Raw genomic sequence first — 22,198 nt, 5'->3', positions numbered from 1 at the left:
GTAGCACTAATTTCATTTTACAGTTAAAGAGTGAAAGAAAATCTAAAATTTGATAGTCATAGATTTTTATCAACCTACAAATTGATACCCTTATTTCTTATTAATATTTTTAAATTTAAATAATCGTTGAAAATAAAAATAGCTAGACCTGACCCTTTGTAACACAGTGAAAGTTTTGTGAGAGACAAATTGGGTTTGAAAATTAGTCAAAAGTTGATATCAGACATTTCTCGCTTCATGTCGGAGCCAAGCTAAGTTTTCCGCCAGCTGTTTTCTGTTTACAGTGGAGAAAACTCTCAGTGAAGTGAGGAAAATGTCCCAAAGTCTTGGCCTTGTTCTCTCCTCAAAAATGGCTCTCTGGCCAGGACGTATTTGCTCTCTTTTTGGCTCTTTGTAAATGCACTAAATCATATTTGCTCTGGTTGCAGCTTTTAACACATCCCCCACCCCCTCGCCACACTCACTCACATAAACTAACAAGCGCCCCACGCCCACTCGCCCACCTGCTCGTAAACAATTATGGCCGACGCCGTTGCGCTCTCCGCACGCACACACGCGAAATGGCTGCACACACATGTGTGTGGAAATAAATTCCCCACAAAACACTGCGAAACAGCAGCAACAAAATTACCCAAAATGGCTACACAGAAGCGTCGATCGCCCAATGAGCGTGCTGGTGTCGATGTGGCCAGCTTTGTGTGTGAGTGTGGCCTTTTTTTGGGTTTTTATCATTTTATTTTATAACCAAATTTTTGAAATTGTACACAATGCTGACTATCAGCTTTTATTATTATTTTAAATGCTCCTCACAAAAGATCCCGCGATTCTGTTTTTTAATTAAACAGACATAAATAATTGACAAAAGTATTACAAATAACTGCATAAAATCTACAAATAATCAAAATAGCCAATAAACTGAATGTACTACAAAATTTGGTTATGGTATTAGAGAACTGACAACTGGTCGTATACGTAATTTTTAATAGATAGATTTTTGTGAAAAGCTAGCCCTTGGATTAAGTTAAAAAAAACAATAGACTTAAATGTTTGGAAATTCCCGTTTCTTCCCATTGTCAGGACTACTTTTCTGCCCCAGCATAACCATCTACTACTAAACCATCTCTTCTACTACGCTTTTGTTTTCTCTCCGCTCCCACGCTAAAATTGCTGCCTCAGCAAAAAGCATGCGCACTCAGCAAAGAGTAGCGAACTGAAAACGTATGCTCTCTCTCTCCCTCTATGCTCGGCTCCAACTACCGCTCTATCGCTCTCTGAAAGGGGAGCGCATGGCCTCGCACAACAACAAAAGCACACTTGTTGAAAATGAAAACGGCCCCAAGCCACAAAGAGCGAACTGGTTTTTCGGCGAGCGCGAAAACTAGTGAGCGAAAGAGCGCGAAGAGAGCGAGCGAAGCGTGCATGGCATGTTGTTTATAGATTTTTAGTCGAATTTCGGTTTTTCACGTTTAAAGTTCGAACGTGCGCTGAACGCACGGACTGATGCGACCGGAGTGTTCTGTTGTGAGTGCGAAAGCGTAAATCGGCCTGGCGGAATTTCCACGGATATATATATATTGGATGTACTTCGCCCAAAAATCGCCCATTTTTTGAATCGTTTTCGAGTGATCTTTGTGCTTTATCAAAATTAGACTGAGTTCAAAACAACGTTTATACACATGTGAAACAAAATTAACTAAGTGAGTAGCTAACTTTTGGATAGCCCCACGTTTCCGGAACCATCTAACGTACGTGCCTCATCATAAAACGCGCCCTCAACGAGGCATTCGAGCGAAACCACAAACCAAAAACGGCCAAGCCAAAGAAATATAAAAATTTATATGTATCTAACAAAGGAAACCCATAAATACATAACAAAAACCTATGCGTGAATCAACCACAAAAGTATTTCCAAACAAGAAAAGAAAGTAAAGTGTAAATTCTTTTTATACACATTTTTCGTGTGTATATAAATAATCCAGCCGAGGCGGCAATTATAATACTTAATGAATTTATTGCACAATTAAAGCGAAGCCAACTAATAACAACAACAAATTAATATGCCACTGGCGTGAAAGTCACAACTCGACGCATGAGAGAGAAATCCCCCCTTGCGCCAACAGCACTGAATTATTAATGAAATCGAATTACAAACAAAGCCCAGCAAGCAGCAATAACGATTGCGAATCGGAAAAAATAAAAAAACAAAATAAAAAAAACAAAAATTAAATAAATAATCATCAATAAGTACACACATCAACAAGCGCCGCGGAACGTGGACGGCTTAATCAGCGAAAAGTCAGGCAGCTGGAAAATACTTTGCAAGCAAGGCGCAGGCGCAGGCGCCGCTTTTCACACGAGTTGGCAGCACACGCCACATAAATTGGCATTTACCGTTAAGCGCGCTGCCGTACTTTGCGGTCGGAGCAAGCAATAACAACAACCAGTCAACACCTCCACCGAACCACCAAAGAAAAGCCGTCAAAGTGGATTTAACAAATTATAATAAAATGCTGCAATCCAGCAATCATCATTATTTAAGGCCGGATTATATGACAGCTGCAGCTGCCCCAACAGCGGTAAGCCCCTCATCTCTGCTCATTTTGTCTCCTTTTTTGGGGGGGTATAATTCGCAAGGTGGTAATGCGGCAATCAGAAATTTATTGAATTTATCTGGTCTTATCGCTCAAATCAGGTCAGATTACTTTTTTTAGGCAAACCGGCTTGATCCACTTAAATTAGAAGGGATACAAGGCGAATTGAACTGGGGATTGCCCATCATTTAATACGCTTTTAACTGTATCCTATTAGCTATTTGACAGGTTATTCGTTATTTTCCTAACTTTTTACTTTAGTTTCCTAACAACTGGTTCTTATTTTTGTATAGTTTAATTTTACTTATTATTATTATATTAAATTTGTTCACACTTTTAAAATGTTGTATGTATATTGCACCTAGCTAGAACAATATTTCATGATCAATGCAAATTTTTATTAATAAAAGAAAAAGAATGTTATTAAAGATTTTAAAATAAATGAGGCTCTTATTGGTTCGTATGTTGCTTGAAACTTTTTATAAGGCGTTGCAAATTTCACACTTAATTCTCCACGCATTCCTTCACACAGTCTATCTAGTCAGCCTTAAAAATTGTTTCACCTTGTCAAATTGGTTTACTTTACCTTTGGATTTTTAAGCATGACAAACCTTATAATGGCTTGACATATGGATTTACTAAAAGGAATTCAAAAATCATCATGGTTAAAGGATAGTAATACGAATAGTACAGATATTTGCAATAACACCCAATTCGCTTCACTCGATTATAAAACTTACAGCCATGAATAACAAACTATCGACATTCTGGACATCTGAAATAAATTGTCGAGCAATATTTCATAAATAATAAAAATTTCGACTGTGAAGCACTCGCCACAGGCGAAATATCCTAACCGAACAACCTCCTCCAAACTTCCAGAAGACTTTTGGCCATGTGCTCGCAAACGGAAATGCATTCGGAGTAGGGGTAAAGGAAAATAGCGAGTTCACAATCGTTGAACGATAAATTTTCCAATATCTGCACATAAAACTTATTTATGTTTGTTCACATTAAACTATGTAAATCTGTAGCCGAGTTGCCTCTGTCTGGAAGTGTTTAGAGAGTCGAGTCGAGTGCACCTCTGGAAATTGTATGCAAATTTATGGCGCGCCAAATTTGAATTTATAATGACAGAAAACAAATGCAATTTCACACACACACACACGCACACAGTACCAGTGTTCGAGAAACTATGGCAGTTAATCAGAGTCAAAGTTGTTGTGGTCCCCATTACCCCCCTCTCACCTTATCCAAACTATCTCTCTTCGAACTGCCGTGTGAGAGCCATAAATTTTCATTTTAATTTGTTGAGCGCATTTTGTTCATAAAGAACGGAAGCAGTTTATGGCACCAGCACGATGAGTACATTCATTAACTGGGTAATTTGAAATAGCGTTTTCGGAGCTTACGTGATTTACGGAGATTTCGGTAAAGAGCCCCAGCCCCAGCCAGCCAATCCACCATATTGGTCATGTGAAAGCTTTTCAGCAGCGCAAACGAGCAAAAATCCATAAATCAACGGATCGTATCTCAATACGCAGTCCATGATGAACTGGTTCCGGTGCCAAGTGACTGACAGATTCTATAAATCTCGGATTTATTTATAAGACGGGCTTTAAGTAATGAGTTACTATTTAGATTTACTTTCTTTAACCCTAACTGCATTAAAAATCGTATTAAAAATCATTTAAAAAGCTTTTTGCAGTTGAAAATAGATTGTATTAAGTAAATCAGATAGATGTGTGTTACGAGGGGACTTTAAAATATATATGAATATACTTCTTCCTATACACACCTGAAATATAATTTTAAATTGACGAGCAAAGTGTTAAGTAAATTTAGCTTAACGTGGGCCTCCCGATGACTGACTAACCTTCTTCTTTTGTGCTTTATCTGAGATACTATCTGCGAACGTATAAATTATTCAATGATTAATGGCAGCTGTTTATAATTAATTATAATAAAATCAAATAAACTAAGCCTGACAGCTGTCAGTGTCATCATTTGTATATCTTTTATGTGGCGCCTCAGTCCATAAAAGCGGAGATGTACGTATATTGGATATACTGCGAGCGAAAATGAAAGAGAGATCTCCGAAGTGACTGTTGATAATTTGCTGTCACATGTTGAAAAATTACAAAACTTTTGTGACCGAAAAGGGAAACGGCGTCGCAAAATGGAAATAAATGCGAGACTCCGAGCTATCTGTTGGGCAATAACTCAAAATCTGAACGTGAAAGTCAGTTCAGTTTCAGTTCCAGTTCGGACGGGGCTCATGTCAGAGTCAGAGCTTAACATGAGCTCAAGACCAGTCAGTTAAACTGACAGAGCGGCAGAAAAAGGTAAATAAAGTGCAAATGTCAGCTGACCGCAAACATCATTAATATAATTAAATGTGTCAGTCAAGCGGCCATTTATGCAGTCGGACGTTCATTTCAGTTAACCACACGCTGCCATCAAGTTTGGTTTGGCTGGGTTTGGGCTGGTTTGGGCCACCAAATAACCCAGCAACTTGTCTGGTCGGATGTGGCAGTTAAAGTGTGCGCTTGACATAACGGCTCTGTCTCAGGCTTTTCCCCTGGCGAATTTTCCCCTCAATGGGCCATTCTTTTGGCTTTGTGTTTGCGTGTGGCTCTAATTAAAGTGTCATCAACAGCAGAAATGCCATGCCAGCCAGCCAGTCAGTCATCCAGTCAGTCAGCCAGTCAGCCAAGGCAACAACAAATGAGTCGAGCTGAGTTGTGTATGCTAGTGATAAATTGCCATGTCTAGAGCTGTCATGTTAATTTTTTGTACTCGCACACAAATAATAGTTTTTTGTCCAAAGTGTTAATTAATTCTTGGAACATTTTAAATATGTGAAAAGCGAAACAGACAACTGAAGTACAAGATATACAGCGGAATTGTTATGGCACTCTAATTGGGGTTGGGCTGGGTTAAAAGTCAATTTGCATCAAGCGTTTATATTTTGTGAGTCCATTAAAGGGTTTAGCTCACATAAAAAAGTGTTTTATATTTACATGGTGAGCTTATGGCTTTCAGCTAATTATAAACTAAGGGATTGCCACCTAGTTTTTAGGACTAGCTGTTAAAAATGTTAATAACTCTGTTGATCTACTTGCCAACAAAAAAATATATATTAAATTCGTTTAATTAAAAAAGAACCCTAAACACATATTATATTGAGTTCACTAATGCGGTAGTTTATAAAAACTCTTAGCAGAATTTAAAAATAAACTATTAGTCACCCTTTGAAATCATTAATTAGCTTTCTAATCAAAGCAAAATTCCAAATAAACACACAACAAATCAGTCAATCAACCATTCTGTGAATAACTTTGCTTGTAGAAATTGCATTGAACTAAAATATCATCTTGTTGGATTATAAGCTAAGCACTTGGTGATAAGAAACCGATTAAGAACGGACTTAAAAATAAACCTTCATGGAATCGATATCTACTGCTGTTCATTAAGAAATTTATGGCTTTTTATGGTGGGATCATAAATTTAACGATCCAATTTCGTTAATAAGCGCCTATAAATATAAAGTAAGAAATAGAAAGAGGCAATAAAACTTTAACAGCAGCGTCCAACTCAATGTTACCATCCCATGCCATAATTACTATTATTGCCTTTTGAGAATACAATCAAACGGCATTTATCACTCGAAACTCGACTCAGCCCCATACAATCGTGCCAGCAACACCTCCGATCCCCCCAATCCAAACTATAGTCATAACCATTCATGGCAAATATCATTTTGAAAACTAAATGCTTGCGTATGTACAAATTGAATGGGTGAAACTCAATGAATTCATTTAAATGCACGCGAGGCGGCAACTATGATAATGAATTGCAATAGCCGCTTAAACCGCAAAATAATAACCCGTTTTTTTTTCTCGGTTTGTGTTTTTTTTTCTATAGAGCTAAGTCGCGGCATTACAAATTATGGCCCGAGATAATCGATTTTGTGGAAGGGGACTGAAAAGGGGGCGAATGTGGGTTATAAAACAGTCAAAGTCAATAATCGTAAAATGCTCCAACAAATTAACCAATAAATTCATATAGAAGTAATCAAATTAATGTTCCCGCTGATTACTGTCAATTGCATTATCATCGTCACCATTAACAGCATCATGAGATGTGTCACAAACTCAATTGCTGGCTTAAACGGGTCAGCTTAAAATGTATGCAAATATTAAAAAAATACATACAAAATAATCCAATACAGAGTAAGCAAATGAATTAAAGACAATTTAGAGTTCAATTATGGGAAGAATTGTGACTTACGTTGTAAGATTTAGCTTTGGCTTCAATTATGCCCAAGCAAATGCTTATGCCATCACCATGTGACAAACGCTGTTTATCTTGCCCATTTTCCCAAATTGGTTTTAAAGCCAAGGCACAAAGTGAAAACCCCATAATTCCCCAGTGTCCAACGCAAAACGCTTGACCGTTACCGCGGCATTCTTAATGCCTGGTAATCCGGCGAAAATTAAGTGGGCTTCAAATGGTATCAATCATTAAGTTGCTTACCACACAACACGGGGCGTATGAGTGATTGCCGTAAAATTGTGTATAAATATTAATCAGTTGGCCAGCCCAAAGCCCCTCACCAAACAGATCATTGGGCAAATAGGGCTTTCAGAGCTCAACAAACCATTTGACACTAAATGCACACAAATTGATTTTGAAGCCCGAGCTGAAATTTCAAAAGAAATCACAAAGCATTCAAGAATAAACGTATTTACATATATATTTATAAGTTGCTTTGTATGTAAAAGGGTACTCAAAAATGTCTGACCCAAAGGGGGAAAACACACACACGGGAATGAATATAAAAAGAAATAGGCTAAAAATGTAATGCTGATAAGCTCACAAAGCGGTCAAACTGGCGCCATTTTCGGGGTCCGAGGAGCGGGCGACAAATTCAATCAAATCAACCCACTGAACGGGCGGAAAACAAATAAACAATCAATCTCAATCACATCAATTATGCGCTGAAACAACTTGTGAGCTATCAAAGCCCTCTTATCATCGGGTATTCCGTTTATTTCCGCTGCTTGTTTGGGTGACACTCTTTTTGGCTGTATATTTTTTATTTATTCTATCGCGATGTTAATCACTTTAATTGGCGCCACTTGAACGAGTCGCACTCTGTGTGAGTGTCTGATTGGTGTCCATTAATTTTGTGGCAGTCATTTGAAAGCGTTTCAAATTACTTTTCGTGTTGCAAGCTGGTCTCAATTTACACCAAGCCCCGAAAGTGAAAGTGAACGTTAAAGGCACTTTCAGTCGATTGCGATAAGAAATTATGACCAAGTCGTCACACGAAACAACAAAAGCCAAAAAAAAAAAAAAAACTAAATTGATCATAAATTATCCGTAAGCATTATCAATTTAAATACTGGTGGGCAAGCCTTTCACACAATGAGCTTTGGATTTTCTAACAAGCCAAAACTGGTATGTCAATTGCTATGATTGTTTAGCTAAAATTACAATTAATTAATTTTTTGACAAAAGAACTAAAATATGTAACTTGAGTTTTCAGAAAATCTATCTCCATTTTGTTGGATTTTATTTCTGCGCACAAAAACAATGAAATACGTCCCATCAACAAAAGAGGCGAAAAAGTTCATTTAAATACAAACTGACATGTGTCAAAGTGACACTTTTTGATTGCTACTCGGTTACAAATTTCTAGCTCTTCTTCGCTTTCGTTTTTTCTCCGTTTTGTTGTATTTCGACTGCCGTTGACACTTTCCGAACCTTCCCACCTCCCCACACATTTAGATAGACAGTGCTTGTGACACTTCAAGGCAAAAATGGCAAGGTTGAAATATACAAAACAGAAATAAAAGAAAACGTATAGAGAAAATAAAATAAATTAAAGACACTGTCAGAGTTTTTTCTTTCCGATGACTTGAATGTCATGTCAAATGTCAAGTCAGAATAATATTCGTTTGACTTACGCAGGGAAACGTTGCTGACAGACTCATGAGCATTTGAGAATCGTTTATATAAATGACTAGATATTTTATTTAAATCATCTGCCAAAATGTTAAAATTGAGCAAATTGCTAGTAGCTATGTGTTTGAATTTAAAATTTAAAATTGTTTTTTGGGTTTGAATAGCATATTTTAGTTGAGCTTACACTTAAATGAGTTTACATTACAGAGGTACAAATATATAATTTCTTTTTCGATAGAAAAAAAAACAGTTTCAAACTGTGGTAATCAAAGTATAACCATGCTAAATACTTTCTTATGATCTTTGGAATTAAAATGGGGTAGGAAGTGCATCGAGGTGTTACAGAACAATGCGATGCACAACTCACGCCTTTTTGCAATTTTCCCAGGCTGGCCGTGTGCGTTATCACGTGTCAAATATCTGGCACCGAACAAAGGCTTTCCACACTTTTCGTGTGGGTAGCATCTTTATCGAGGGAATCGAACGGGGGGCCTGCTGCCTCTGCCTATTCAAATTAGCTGAGCGAGTGTTGCGAATAAAATTTACCTACTGCAATTCATTTATTCAGCTGTATCCGCTGTCTTTTTGGCTTGTCGCGCTGTCATTTCGGTGTACTTTTGCACATAAAAAATACAACAAAATGTGCGCTCGTTTTTTTGTTTTCTTCGCTTATCGCAGCGAAAAAATCTAACGAAAGGGGAGATCCCCTGTTTGCCCGCCAACCCCCCTTCCACTGCCACTGCCATATGTTGTTGGTTGCATTGCTCGCGTTATTTGGCTCTATTTGCATATTTTCGCATTTTATTATGCAGACAGGCAGAAGGCTTTAGAGGGACAAGGAAGGAGGGGAAGCGGCGAAGAGGCGTCAGCACGTCATTCAGTCGGATTCGGACTCCTCTTCTGCCCAACTCCCCTCGAAAATCCCACTGCTTTAGTTTCGTTTTTTGGAATAGACAGGCCAAGTGCATTTTTTATTCGCGAATTGTATCTGCACAGAGGGAAAAATTAATGTGATGGTTTTTTTTTCCAGCTGCTACAGGGGTTGACATATAAATAAGCGCTTTGGCACCTTTACTTTATGTGATTGCACAATGAAACGAAACTAAAAAATATTTGAATTTAATTTAATTTTAATTAAAAATAAAAATATATAATTTTCTGTGTACTGGTCAGGGTATAGGGGAAGATGGGCCAACAGCTGTGCAACACAAAACTGTCAGTTTGGCAGATCCGGCGCGAAGTGCTAAAATAGTGTAAGATCCCACTCTCTATCTCTGTCTATCTGTTTCTGCCCCTCTAGTCCCATCTCTTTCTGACTGTCAGAGTTGACTGGCAACGGAAGTGCAACAACAATTTGTTTTCTTTTACCAAGTTTTCAGAATGGCGTTTCTGTACCGCTATCTGGTGGATATGTACAGTGAAGAGTAGCTATAGCTTAGCTTGCTTAAAATAAAATTGCACGGCAATATACAAAATGCATAAAAATTGAAAAAGACCAGATTCTTAAACTCCACAGCATTTTAGATAATTAAATTTATAAAGACGAAATTGATCCCTTCCTTCTTTAGTAAGTTTTATCCAAATTAGACTGTACAATATCCTTTCAATCTATCTGCGGAAATTAAAGAAAATGTCGAGAAACGTTATTAACAATCAAATAAAACATTTAATGGTGTTGTTAAAAAAATGCAAGTCAGGCACCCAAGGGAGGAGGATAAAATGAATTATGCCAAAACGAAGAGGCTACAAGTGCAGCAGAAAACATAATCAGAAAAGGGCGTGGGCAAAAGAGGCGTGGCAGGCAGGAGGGGCGGGATGCTGACAACACTTGTCAACGCAAACGTAGAGCGGCATAATTATAAATAACACGTAATTAACGCGATGCCAAATGCGAATGACACCTCCGAGCGAACATTTTGTGGGTCTGGGCGGGTCTGATCCGCATCTTCTGGCTCATCGTCAGGCGACACACACTCAGAGAAATTAAGTATGATTAATGTTCCTTTGCACTTAACAGTAGTGCAAGTCGGACTAGGCGTTTACAAAATAAATAAAGAAAAAAAGGAATGGTATTCCAATTTCAAATTTAATAAGCCAAATTTGTTTCATCCGAAAGAACCGAGTTCAAGTCCAATATTTTTTGTTAAGTCGCCTGATAAATTATCCAAATGTTATATTTTTTAGTCGGGACTATTCGAAATGTGTATACCCCGCCGCACCGCACTACTTGTCGGTGGTTTTGGCATTTTGACAGGCGAGCCAAGGCAACAGCCAGCTGACAGGCAACAATGCCAGCGAGACACCAATAATACTGCATTTGCAGTGGACTAAAATAATAAAGTGTCGTTGGTTTCATTATGCGATCGCGATGGAGACGAACGCATCAGGTGCGAGGGGGGAAATTTCATTAACGCTGACAACTTGAAATGCTAATTATTGTCAAATTAATTTAGTCAGCTGTCAGCTTAAAGATTTTTCTTAATAAAAATAAAATCTGAAAAAAAATGAGCGACAAACACGGCGCGGATCAGTCGGAAAGTAGGAATTAATGAATGCCGCATGTGGGCACAGGCATTCAATTCACTTGACAGCAATGACAGACACCTTTTGCTTGGCTTTATGCTAATTTGCCAGGCCAACAGCTGCCGCCGCACAGGCACGTATATACGAATTCCGCTAAATGGGGGGAATAAAGTATCGAAATTATTGTTCTTGATGAACAACAAAGATTTGTGGTGAAATAATCGGGTGTGAGTGTTTGGTCGAGGGAAAGGAAGAGGGAATGCTACATTTAAATTCTGTGAACTTCTCATGATCCAGTTTGAGGTGCTAAACCGTATACACACAGTTTAGTGAACAGTCTTTATATATTAAACGAGATGACAGCTAATGGGTTTCTCAGAAGCAAAACAATATTTCTTTTCAGTATTTTCTTAAGTACTTGTAAGCATAAGCAAATCTAAACAAATCAAAATAAATCAGTTGTGTTAAATAAGTTACTCAAAATTCTAAATTGATATATATATGTTAATTTAAATAGCATTATTTTTTGAGGCATAATCTCAAAAAAGAGAGATAATAGCCAAATAAATGAGATAAAATAAGTGCTCACTTATCCGGTTCAGTCATTCACAAAGAATTCAAAAAATAAATAATTATGTATGTCAAAACAACAATGAACCGCGTTTGCATAACCCTCACAACTGTTAATATCTTTATTTATTTACGCATATGTATTTATATATATTTATATATATTATTTTTCGTACACCATATTTAGGCTGTGTTTTTGTTGCGGGAGGAAGTACAGCCCGTCATAAAGTAACGCCCACGTTGACGCATTCCATCACAATGCTGGACAGAGGCTGGCAGGTGACAGGCGCACGTTGCGTATGATTGATAAGCACGTTGTCCAAATTATAGATACAGAGGATACAGAGCTACACAGATAGAGATGGCGAGAATTGAAAAAATAAACACCATTAAGCTGAGGCAACTGCGGCAAACTTAGAGCAACCTTGAAAGGCCTCATCTTCGAGTCGCATTTTATTTGTGTGTTTGGTGTTTTGCTCTGCTGCCACATGAGTGATGAGCGAAATAATGGAATATGCCAATTGGTGTTGACATCAATAACACGAAAAAAACACATTAGACAGACAGAGGGAAGTGAGATTAAGTGATAGATCTGCAAAAGAGCATTGGCTTGTTGAATTTTTCTCTCGTTCTGTGGCAATTAATTTGGCTTAAGGCTATGGGGTTAATTGTATTGTGTATACGCACTGTGTTACCCACAGACATTGATGTAGCACCTAGAAAAATAAGAAAACCAAAATTAAGGGTTGGTTATTAAAAAGGCTATTGAACCCATTATTCAACAGTATTTTTTGTGCAATAGCTTTAGAAGGAATTCTGTTCTGATCTACTCAAACAGTTTTTAAAATTCTCAACCCCAAAATGTCAACGGACTACACATTTTGCTCTATTTTAAGCCCCAAATATTTATTCTCATCCCCCTAATTACCCAAATCGCTTTTGTTTCCCAATTTGACTCACCCACCTGGGCAACTAAATAAACCCCACCTGACAAAAGATAAACAAAATATTCGCCATGCAAATAGAAAAACTAACAACAACCAAGTAATTTGCAGAGAAACACCGAAAAACAAAAACAAAAAAATGACAAAGATAAGTAAACAAAACAAAAAAGCGAGGAATGCGGCGACGAAAAACAAATGTTTGCATACACAGTTCTGGAAGCCAAAACGACCAAAAAAAACTTAAAAAAAAGGCCAACTGTAGAAAATGCAGCAACAGCAGCGAAGCTATAACAACTGCCAACTGACAACTAAATAGACACGTAATGTTGACAAAAGTCTGACATGAAATCTAACAGAGAAACAAGACACGACCCCAGCGAAGTTTTCCGAGAGGCCCCATAGATTGTTGGTAGGGGGTTAAGGGGGGGCACTACGGCTCCAAATGAAAGAAAGAGTGACACATGAAAATGGCATTAATGTGTCACTCAAAGTGCACCCAACAACTGCAGCAGCAGCAGCAGCAGCAGCAAGCCACTGTGACAATTGCAATGATATGGCTGACAGTCGGGGACTCATGCAACGTCTAAAATTGCAACATTGTCTAACGCCAAGTGCTCTTCACCGACGGTGGCAACTCTATGCATTGCATTGCATTGCATTGCATTGCCACATGCCATATAGTCGGGTAGTCAGATAGTGAGATAGTCAGATTGCCAGAGTAGTCGAGTGCCAGGGATGGCCTCGTCGGATCTCGGCTTTATTTGCTATTTGCTATTTGCTATTTGCTATCTGCTATTTGTTCGCCTCGTCCTCTCTGCTGTGCTGCTCTGTTGGCCCGCGTTTGACAGTCAAATGACGCTGTCGGTTGTCAATATGACAAGTGTCAGTTGTGCGGCAGTTGACAGTTAATGTGACAGCGTTTTGTGTTTCTCTTATTGCCATGCCGGCTGAAAATAAACCAACAGGCATATTGAATTGCAGTTGCGGCCGGGACTGTCTGGGGAGGTTTTATGGGGTAAGACCAATGAAATGGGGTTACAATTGACTGAAGGGGCTAACAATTGTGACCTTTGTCGTGTGCTTCGATTCCTTAAGAGGCAAAGCCATTCTGGAAACCAAAAATGTTGACAACTCAATTCTTGTTATAAAAATAAATGTTTTGGTATGGATGTTAAGCATTATTATTATTATTTTAGGGCTCAGTTTTGTATTTAGGAAACAGCTAATTTTCACATAACTCCCAATTTCAACTGCCCTCCCTACAATATCACAGCTCTAGATGAATCATTTAATTCAACTTGGGCCCAAAGCCCTTAATATTTTTATAGCCATTTATGCAAATTTTTCTTATACATTTATATTTGTTCTTCTTTTACCCAGGCAAGCAAAATTTATTATCACCCAAACGAAAAAAAAATGTATATAAGTAAGCGTATACAAAAAGGTGTTAACAGGCTGAATGATATAATATACATGCATAATATGTATAACGACAGAGTGCCCACTCCCAATGTTATAAACGGAATGGGATAGAAAGAGAAGGGGCCGTAAGAAAAGAAAGAGAGGAAAATACAAAGTCTGCATAAAGTTTTATACCATTTTTATCGCTTATTTTATAATTCCCCAGCAAAACTGCAAGGGCGTCTTAAAAAACTGAGTCAGGGGTTGGGTTGGGCTTGGATTTGGGAATGGGGATGGGAATGGGTTTGGGTTTGGGGGAAAGGTCTGCTAAAGACGTTGCCTTTGGCTTATGCAAAGCGTCGTCGACGATGGCGGCGGCACACAATTTCCGCTTTTTATGCTTATCCTGTAATTCATATTTATAGCAGCTATTTCTGTATCGTAATGTGTGCGAGGGAAAGAAATTTCCTGAGCCGCTGAATCTTGAAAATTGCATTTTACAAAATATTGCCAGCAAAATGTGGTCCAACGAAAAAAAGAAGTGGCGACTGAATAGATCTCAAAGTCCATTATAGATAACTTTTATTGCTGTTGACTAGCAATAAATCAAATATCTTGCAAGTAACATAATATTAAAGCTACTTTACTTTATTTTTCCCCGAAAATAAACCTCTTAAATAATGATTGAAGAGTACTCTCTTTCAATCAAATCACAATACCCTACAAAAAGCAACACCTTTCGGCAAAGCTTCAAAAGTGAATCGATCAAAAGTTTCAATTTGAGAAGCAACAAGCCAAAGTCAACAATTCAACTTGTCTGTTACCAACTTACGTTGTATGACCCTCCTCGTTCCAACCCGAATTAAACTTGGCTGTCATGTCATTGTTTCACGAACAACAAAAAAAAACGATGCATACAAAGTTTCAACATTTTGTTTGTCATATTAACATAAAGTATGATTTTTCAAGGGCCTTCGAGTGCGTGAGCCACACGCTTTTCCCTTCGACCTCTTCCCTTGCTCAACCCAAAAGCTTCGCGTGCCGCTTTTATTTGTTTATAATTTACTTTACTTTTATTTACCAAAGACTCTTTTATTGTTTCAAGTCTACGTGCGATGATGACTTAAGTATGTCGATGTGTCACACTTCTCAAATGTTGAGTGTATTCAAGGGGTTGGCGGGGAAGTAGCTTAGGGCACTATAAAATAGTTTGACACATTTAGCTTTTCTTGTTAATTTGTATAATACTTGAGGCATTTGTTTGTGACACTTGTGTGAAATGTTAAGCAAATAACTTTAGCAGCGTGATGATAAATGGTTGCTATGGTTAGGATCATAGCGGACCAATTTGAGAACCATTTTAAATGGTAGGTTTTAAAAGCTCTTTATATAAAGAAGTTAGTCTACAAATGCATAATTTAATTAATAATTTTTATTATATCAGTAGTGTGGTAAACCATTTTCCAACTCAAATCCAGGTCTAGGTGTCACAGGCCATTCCTTTTCTCACATACCCAACTCTACACACCTTTAAAATAAAATTAGCATTAAAAATATGTGCACAAACGATAATAAATCAAATCAAATCATGACAGCTGAGTGTGTTTAGTTCAAAGTGTCTAATTAAATTATACGCATTTAACAAGCGGCTGTGACTTGATTGTGCAAAGGCATAACTAAATGCATTTCAGTTGAGGTTTCATTTCCAACTTGCTCAGCCATGACTACTGTTGTTGTCGTAGTCACTTGTTTTTATTGCCGTACTCAGGTTGTTGTTTGCTTACCTTGTTAGTGTCGATGTTTTGTATACACATTTTTCACAAGGTGTAACATTTTAATTATCACAATACTTATAATTTATACGTATTACGTTTTTTCGTCTTTTTTGTATTTTTCATTTGCTTTTAGGAGCTAATTAAGTGTTAAAAATAAGTATTTTTCATAGTTATATAGTCTCAAATTTTAGCATGTTCATAAAAAAAAAACGTTCAATACCATTTAATAACAATTTTCGATAGGCTAAGTCACACTACAGTGGAAGTTGATTTGTATAATTACCCACAACTTGGCCTCAATTATTATACGAACAGGTCAGAGACAGAGTAATACTTCCATTTCGCTCCGCACAAGTCAATTGACGTTCACATATATGTATAAATTAAATATATCTACGGTTTATGAAGCTATTGTCCAATCGTAAATTAAACAAGCCCCATATGGCTCATTCTATCTGCACAAAAGTACATACGTTCATGCGGCTGGGGCTGGGAAATATTTATAAACTAAATCACAAACAAAACACAAAATGTGCGACACGAATATGCGTAATACCGAAAATCAATACGGAAACTTTATCAACATGATAATAAATTATGACTAATTGTGCTAAAAACGAGACGAATGGGGTGAGTTCTGTCCGCCCCTCTGTTTGCGCCAATAATTAATAAACTGTTGATGAGGAGTGGGATTTGAGGGGTGGTCTTTGGGTATATCCACACAAATTCAAATCGAATAAATATAAAGAGGCCATTCTATTGGTTGACTAAGGTTATACACTGTATTTTTTAGTTCAAAGTATAAATGGTTTATTAGTAAGTAATACAAAAAAAGGTGGAATTACAAAAAATAATATTTAAATTTAATAATTCAGAAGTCATATTTTATCTTATTAAAAGATCATTTTAATCTCAGCTCATATAGAACCTAATAAATTTTCAAATTACCATTTACCAAAAAAAAAAAGGAAAATTCCATTATAGTGCAATCAAAATATAAAAGAAAATGTAATAGCAGATGTACATTTATCTTAACCAAACCTAAATTATTATTAGTAAATAAAAACAAGAGTTTTAAAGTAAATACCTTTCTTATTAAGACCAAACAGTCTTTTCATTCTTTCCATTTAACATAATAATCCCCTGAAACAAAAAATGATTGTTACTTCTTTCATGTGCACACACAAGCACTCTGATTACAGGGCATCCAAAGTACTCTTAAGTACCGATAAGAAATTTTGCCATTTTTACAATAGTATCATAATAATTTATGGCGGCCCATTGAGTGTTATAAAAGCTTCAATATTTTGTAGTTTACGACTTGCGCCAGTTGGGCATAAGCGTAATTACGCTCGCATACATACATACTATACACACAGTGAGTGTACGTCATTATTTTCGATGTGGCCCTGTGTGTTTGTGTGTGTATGGATTGTAGTTGGGCGATGAGTTATGAACGTTCAACTCTCGCCTCAGTTTTGGGTTTTCCCTTTCCGCTTTTCCTCCTTCCTCTTCTTCTTCTTCTGGCCATAATTTATGGCATGCGGCGAAATGGATTTTATTGCAAAAACCGTGTTTCGTGTTTATGGCACAAACTGTGAGTGGGCAATATTCATTTCATTTATGTGTACTTATAAGTTATAACTACGATCGCCTGCAATTGCAGCTTGTGTGTCGGCACTCGTTCGATCCCGCTTTGTACTACTCAATCGGTAATATTCACTCCCATGGCTCTAAATGCTGATATATACGATCGTTTTATAAGCCTACTAAATATATAGAATGGTTGAAATTACCCAATAATCATAATTCGAAAAACTCAATTGATAAGCAATAAGCATAAAGTCATCCACAATTATGGGTCACAATTATGGGTTTTTTTTCCAAAAATTTTCCATTGCTCTTTAAATTTTATAATTTTTTGTAATTATAATATAATAAGCAATATTTGTAGTCGGATTCAAGATATCAAAAGCTCATATTTCCTCCGATTAAATACCAAAATTAAATTGATCACATAAAACTATTATTTAATTAATAAAAGCCTTTGCCCTTTAATTAAATGCCTTAAATTTCTATAGTATTTTATTAAGCCTTCCAAACTCAACCCCATTTGTAGAACACCACCACTATCTCAGACATAACTTTGGCACTTGTTTATTGCTCAATATATCACAAATGGCTAATAATTTCATTAGCCTAATTGCTCAATTGGAAATGGTCATAAAACCCGATGAACGCTGATTACATTTTATTGATATGAGCTGTGCATATAATTATAGAAAACGCGTGAGATGGATTAAGTTTGGTAAAGGAAGCAATTTGATTAAACAAAGAAATTATTTAATGATTTACAGAAGTTTGCAATGGAATTTAAAGTCGTTTATTTCGTTTGGAAATTTTTTTTAAAGTTGTTTTTACTTCAAAAAAATAAAAGTCAAACCACAAAATATGTCAACTTCACGATACGCCCTTTATTATTTGTTTGTGCCCTCGAACCAAATAAACAAACACTCCCAAGGGTGTAGTTCGAATTTTTCCAGCACTACATTGACATCATTAAATTAATGTGTTTCTATATCTTGCCGTTCAACTTTTTTTTGGCAAACATTTTAATAGCCTCATAATTCCCTTTATTTTGTTGTGGGATTATAAATATTTATGGCCGCAGGCCTGTTATTTATGTCGCCCAAAAAAGGGCAAGAAATGGCGTTGCACGAGTGTTTCCAGATCGCACCAGTTTTGTGGCGAAAGATAAAGATCTGGGGCAGAGTTAACCAAAGAAGTGTTTGCCGAACAAAGTAGAGGAGAAGACAATAAGGCGGAGATCTTATCGGCGATGCACAAAACGCACGATATCTGAGACAAACGCAGTGTACTGATAGACCCTCTTTTTCGTTTCTTTTCTCCTTTCGTTTTGCCCAGCAGCTGGACAACAAAAGCAGTCCGTTGGCGCTATTGGCCCAAACATGCAGCGCCATCGGAGCGGATACCACAAACCCCAAGCTGCTGGCGGCCAACATCGAGAAGTCCACAAAGCAACTGCAGCACCAGCCCAAGGGATCCAATGGCGGTGGAGGTGGCGGCGGGGGTGGCGGATCCTTTGGCCTGGGCCAGCAGATATCAACGGATGGCAGTGCACGCGATAAATCCTCACCCGTTAGCAGTCATTCATCCAGCGTCAGCACCGGCTCCGTGGAGCAACAGCAGCTGCCCCCCGCCCACGGCAGCAAGCCGACCCCCACAACCTTTAAGCCCTACGAGCCGAACAACAACATCAGCATTAGCAACAGCATCGGCATCGGCAACATAACCACAGCCGCCGATTGCGGCGCCACAAATCTCAGTAGCAGCAGTAGTAGTGCCGGCGGTCAGAGGGTGCGGACCCCCAAATCGACTTCGAATGGAGGTGGTCATGGCCAGCGCTGCGACTCGAACCAAAGTGCAAGCTCGCATCGAGAATCGCCCACAGCTGCTGGCAGTCTCAGGAGGACCCCCACCACGGGCAGTGCCGCCCAGCTGAACGGCAGTCCTGGCCTTCAGCCCACCGCCTCGTCATCCTCCACGACGCCCGGTCGCAGCAATTCCAAAGAGTCGGCCACGATGCACAGTCCCAGTGCAGCGGCAGCGGCGGCGGCGGCAGCGGCCCAAATAGCCAGCTCAAATCGCCTGCAGGAGGCCGCTCTGGCCGCCGCAAAGGAGGCCAGCTATGTGAAGGCCCTGCACGCGGCCAGCCAACAGGGATCCGCATCTGCAGGCTATTATCCGCCCGGTGAGTGCAACCAATTGCGTAATGCAAATGCATTTTGGGAACGGCAGGGATTACTATACACACACTGATAAAAGAAATGACATCTAATCAATTTAAATATTTATCCCGCAATGGGTTTTTGATTTTATAAAAAAATATTTTTTCCATATTTAATTTCACTATTTTTGCAATAGATTTTATTATCTCAAAGCATATTAAACTTAAATATATTGCGGCTAAAACAAATAGTAATCATAATTAAACATTTGCATTCCTAATTAATTAAAAAGTGTTGTATATTAGGAATTTGTACTAAAATAAAATTTAAAATTTTAGTTTTAATAGCCAGATATTTATTTCTGATATTCCAGTTTTTATCAGTGTATATACACATCGAGTTATAAGCCTCTTACAAATTTTGGTTGTACTACAAAATATTTGAAGTTCTGAAATAACAATGCAAGACCTAAGCTCTTCTATAGCTTGCAGATATAAATTATCTGCTCTATATAGAAGCCTTAACTTTTCAGTCAAAAAATTATTTTAACATTCGTTTGCTTGAAACTTTTTATGATCTAACCAAATATGAAAACACGCGAATCCACACCAAACCCCTATGTATTGTTTTAATTAGCCTCAATGAAATTTATAATGGTGAACATCATAGAAGAGATCCGTAAAGGTTGATCCTTAAATAACTTTAAACATAATAAACATAACATAAAAAGAATGTTCTTTATGAAGGGACTTATCTTTTTTTTAATTTCTAGTCACTATAAGCAAATATACAAGATTGCTTGCTAACCAATTCCAATACAATTGCCTTTCAGGTTACGGTAGCCCCTATTCCATGGACCTGATGACAGCCAGTTCTCTGATGTCGCCGCACCACGCCATGTTCAAGGCGTCGGCGATGAATCCGTATCTGAACTACGCCCGGATGAAGGGCCTCACGGAGCAGTCGATGATGGCGGCCACGCCCAACGTGTGCCGCGATCCCTACTGCACGGGATGTCCGGCCAGTCCGCACTACATCAACAAGGCGGCGGGTCAGCCGTGTCCGGCGGGCTGTCCGCAGTGCGAGGCGGGCAACGGTGGTCGCGACGGCAGTGCTGGCAAGTCCGGCGGATCGCAGGGTCAGTCCGGATCCTCGAGTGCGGCGGCAGCGGCGGCGGCGGCGGCTGCCTCCTCGTACCACGCCCAGCTGGCCGCCCTGGCCGCCGCCACCCAGATGCCGTACGTGTGCTCGTGGATCGGCAGCGATGCCGCCTACTGCGGCAAGCGGTTCGGCACCTCCGACGACCTGTTCCAGCATCTGCGCACCCACACGGCCTCCGTGCCGGATGCGGTACTGAGTGCAGCGGCCGCCGGCGGCATACCGCCCAACCATCCGCTGTTCCAGCGCACCTACCCCACCCCGCCGCTGAGTCCGCTGTCGGCGGCCCGCTATCATCCGTACGGGAAGCCATCGATGCTGCCGCCCTCGTTGGCGCCGCCCGGTATGCCCGGCCTGCCCCCGCATCCGGCCCTGGCACAGTACTTTGCGCCCTACTCGTTATACGGGCCCAGGATGGGGTCGTCGCATCCATAGTAGACCGATCCTGATCCTGCTCGTGATTCAGTCCTTCAGGCCCTCAGTCAAAACCATAATTTCTGTTGAGTCGTCGTCGTCGTCTCTCTGTGTGTTTTTGATTTTCGGTGTATATGACTCACTCGTGAAACGAAAAGCTAGTGATCTAATGTACTATAGTTACATACAAATGTGTTTACAACTTAGCTTAAGGAGTCTAGCGTCTAGATATTAATATATATATATACTTATATCTGAATATCGATGATATATAGTGCAGCACATCAGATATCGCTCGTCCTTTGTGTGTCTGTGTGTTTTGTGGTTGCTACCTAAACGCATATGGTAGTCTTAATATTATTTATTATATTCAAGCGAAACAGAATTACAGAATTAACGAAATGAAAAGATTGTCCAAAAACTTAAAGTTGTAAAATTCTTGTAAAATATATATATACGAGTAACTGCTTATAATTAATTCTATACATACCTATACATAAATGTGTAATTATGAACAATATTTTAATGTTCAATTAAGTCACTACAAAGAAATCAATAAATCAAAGAAAATTAAATACCAAAACAGTTTTCTCTTTTATACTTTTGCAATGGGGATTGTGTAATAAATAAAATAATCTGATGGTTAGTGATCCAAATAACATGGTATGGTATTTATGGTGCATACGATTCCGTATTTAAGTCCCCAAATTTAAACAAATCCACCAATCAGCTCAACATCCTACAATTATCTCGTTTTAAAAGTTCAATCTGCTCTTTTCCTTGACTTCCTGTTCATTATTCAGGGAAAACTGTCACAAACAGTTGGCTGCAGACCAAACCAGATGCCTAAAACCGTATCGGAAAAGCTTTAAGTCATGGCCAAAAGGCAAACAAGACCAAGACCGAACCAAATATATATGTAAACGTATCCATTGGCTCACAAATCATAACATTTCGGTTACGTTTGCCGCTAAATTATACCAGCCGAGCTACTGGAATAGCTACTGCTACACACACACACACACACGAAATGGCAGTAAATCAAATTTTATATTTCCCCAAAAAGAAGTGGAAAGTGGGCAGTGGGTAGTGGGTGGAAC

General features: G+C 38.6%; 1 protein-coding gene across 2 annotated transcripts; it reads left to right on the top strand.

Moving 5' to 3' along the window:
- Window positions 1-1,454: 1,454 nt before the first annotated feature.
- LOC108138812 (zinc finger protein Elbow) lies at window positions 1,455-21,676 on the top strand. Of its 2 annotated transcripts, none has more exons than XM_017261306.1 (3): window positions 1,455-2,576; window positions 18,706-19,549; window positions 20,359-21,676. In XM_017261306.1, exons 1-3 carry the CDS (start codon window positions 2,508-2,510, stop codon window positions 21,117-21,119), a joined length of 1,674 nt encoding a protein of 557 aa, XP_017116795.1. In that variant the 5' UTR covers window positions 1,455-2,507; the 3' UTR covers window positions 21,120-21,676. The 2 variants fall into 2 exon arrangements, with proteins under 2 accessions (XP_017116795.1, XP_017116794.1); XM_017261305.1 differs by having other exon boundaries at window positions 18,703-19,549.
- The last annotated feature ends 522 nt before the right edge of the window (window positions 21,677-22,198 follow it).

The sequence above is a fragment of the Drosophila elegans genome, unplaced genomic scaffold, assembly GCF_018152505.1.
Source record: "Drosophila elegans isolate 14027-0461.03 unplaced genomic scaffold, ASM1815250v1 contig_814, whole genome shotgun sequence".
Classification (NCBI taxonomy): Eukaryota; Metazoa; Arthropoda; class Insecta; order Diptera; family Drosophilidae; genus Drosophila; species Drosophila elegans.
The sequence above is the reverse complement of the archived record's forward strand: the minus strand, read 5'-3'. Positions and strand labels throughout refer to the sequence as shown.

Excerpts from the sequence above, each read along its gene's own strand:
- LOC108138812 (XM_017261305.1), top strand. The coding sequence starts at position 2,508 with ATGCTGCAATCCAGCAATCATCATTATTTAAGGCCGGATTATATGACA. Across the intron at positions 2,577-18,702 it reads CTGCAGCTGCCCCAACAGCG|CAGCTGGACAACAAAAGCAG; the intron begins GTAAGCCCCTCA and ends CGTTTTGCCCAG. Across the intron at positions 19,550-20,358 it reads TGCAGGCTATTATCCGCCCG|GTTACGGTAGCCCCTATTCC; the intron begins GTGAGTGCAACC and ends ATTGCCTTTCAG.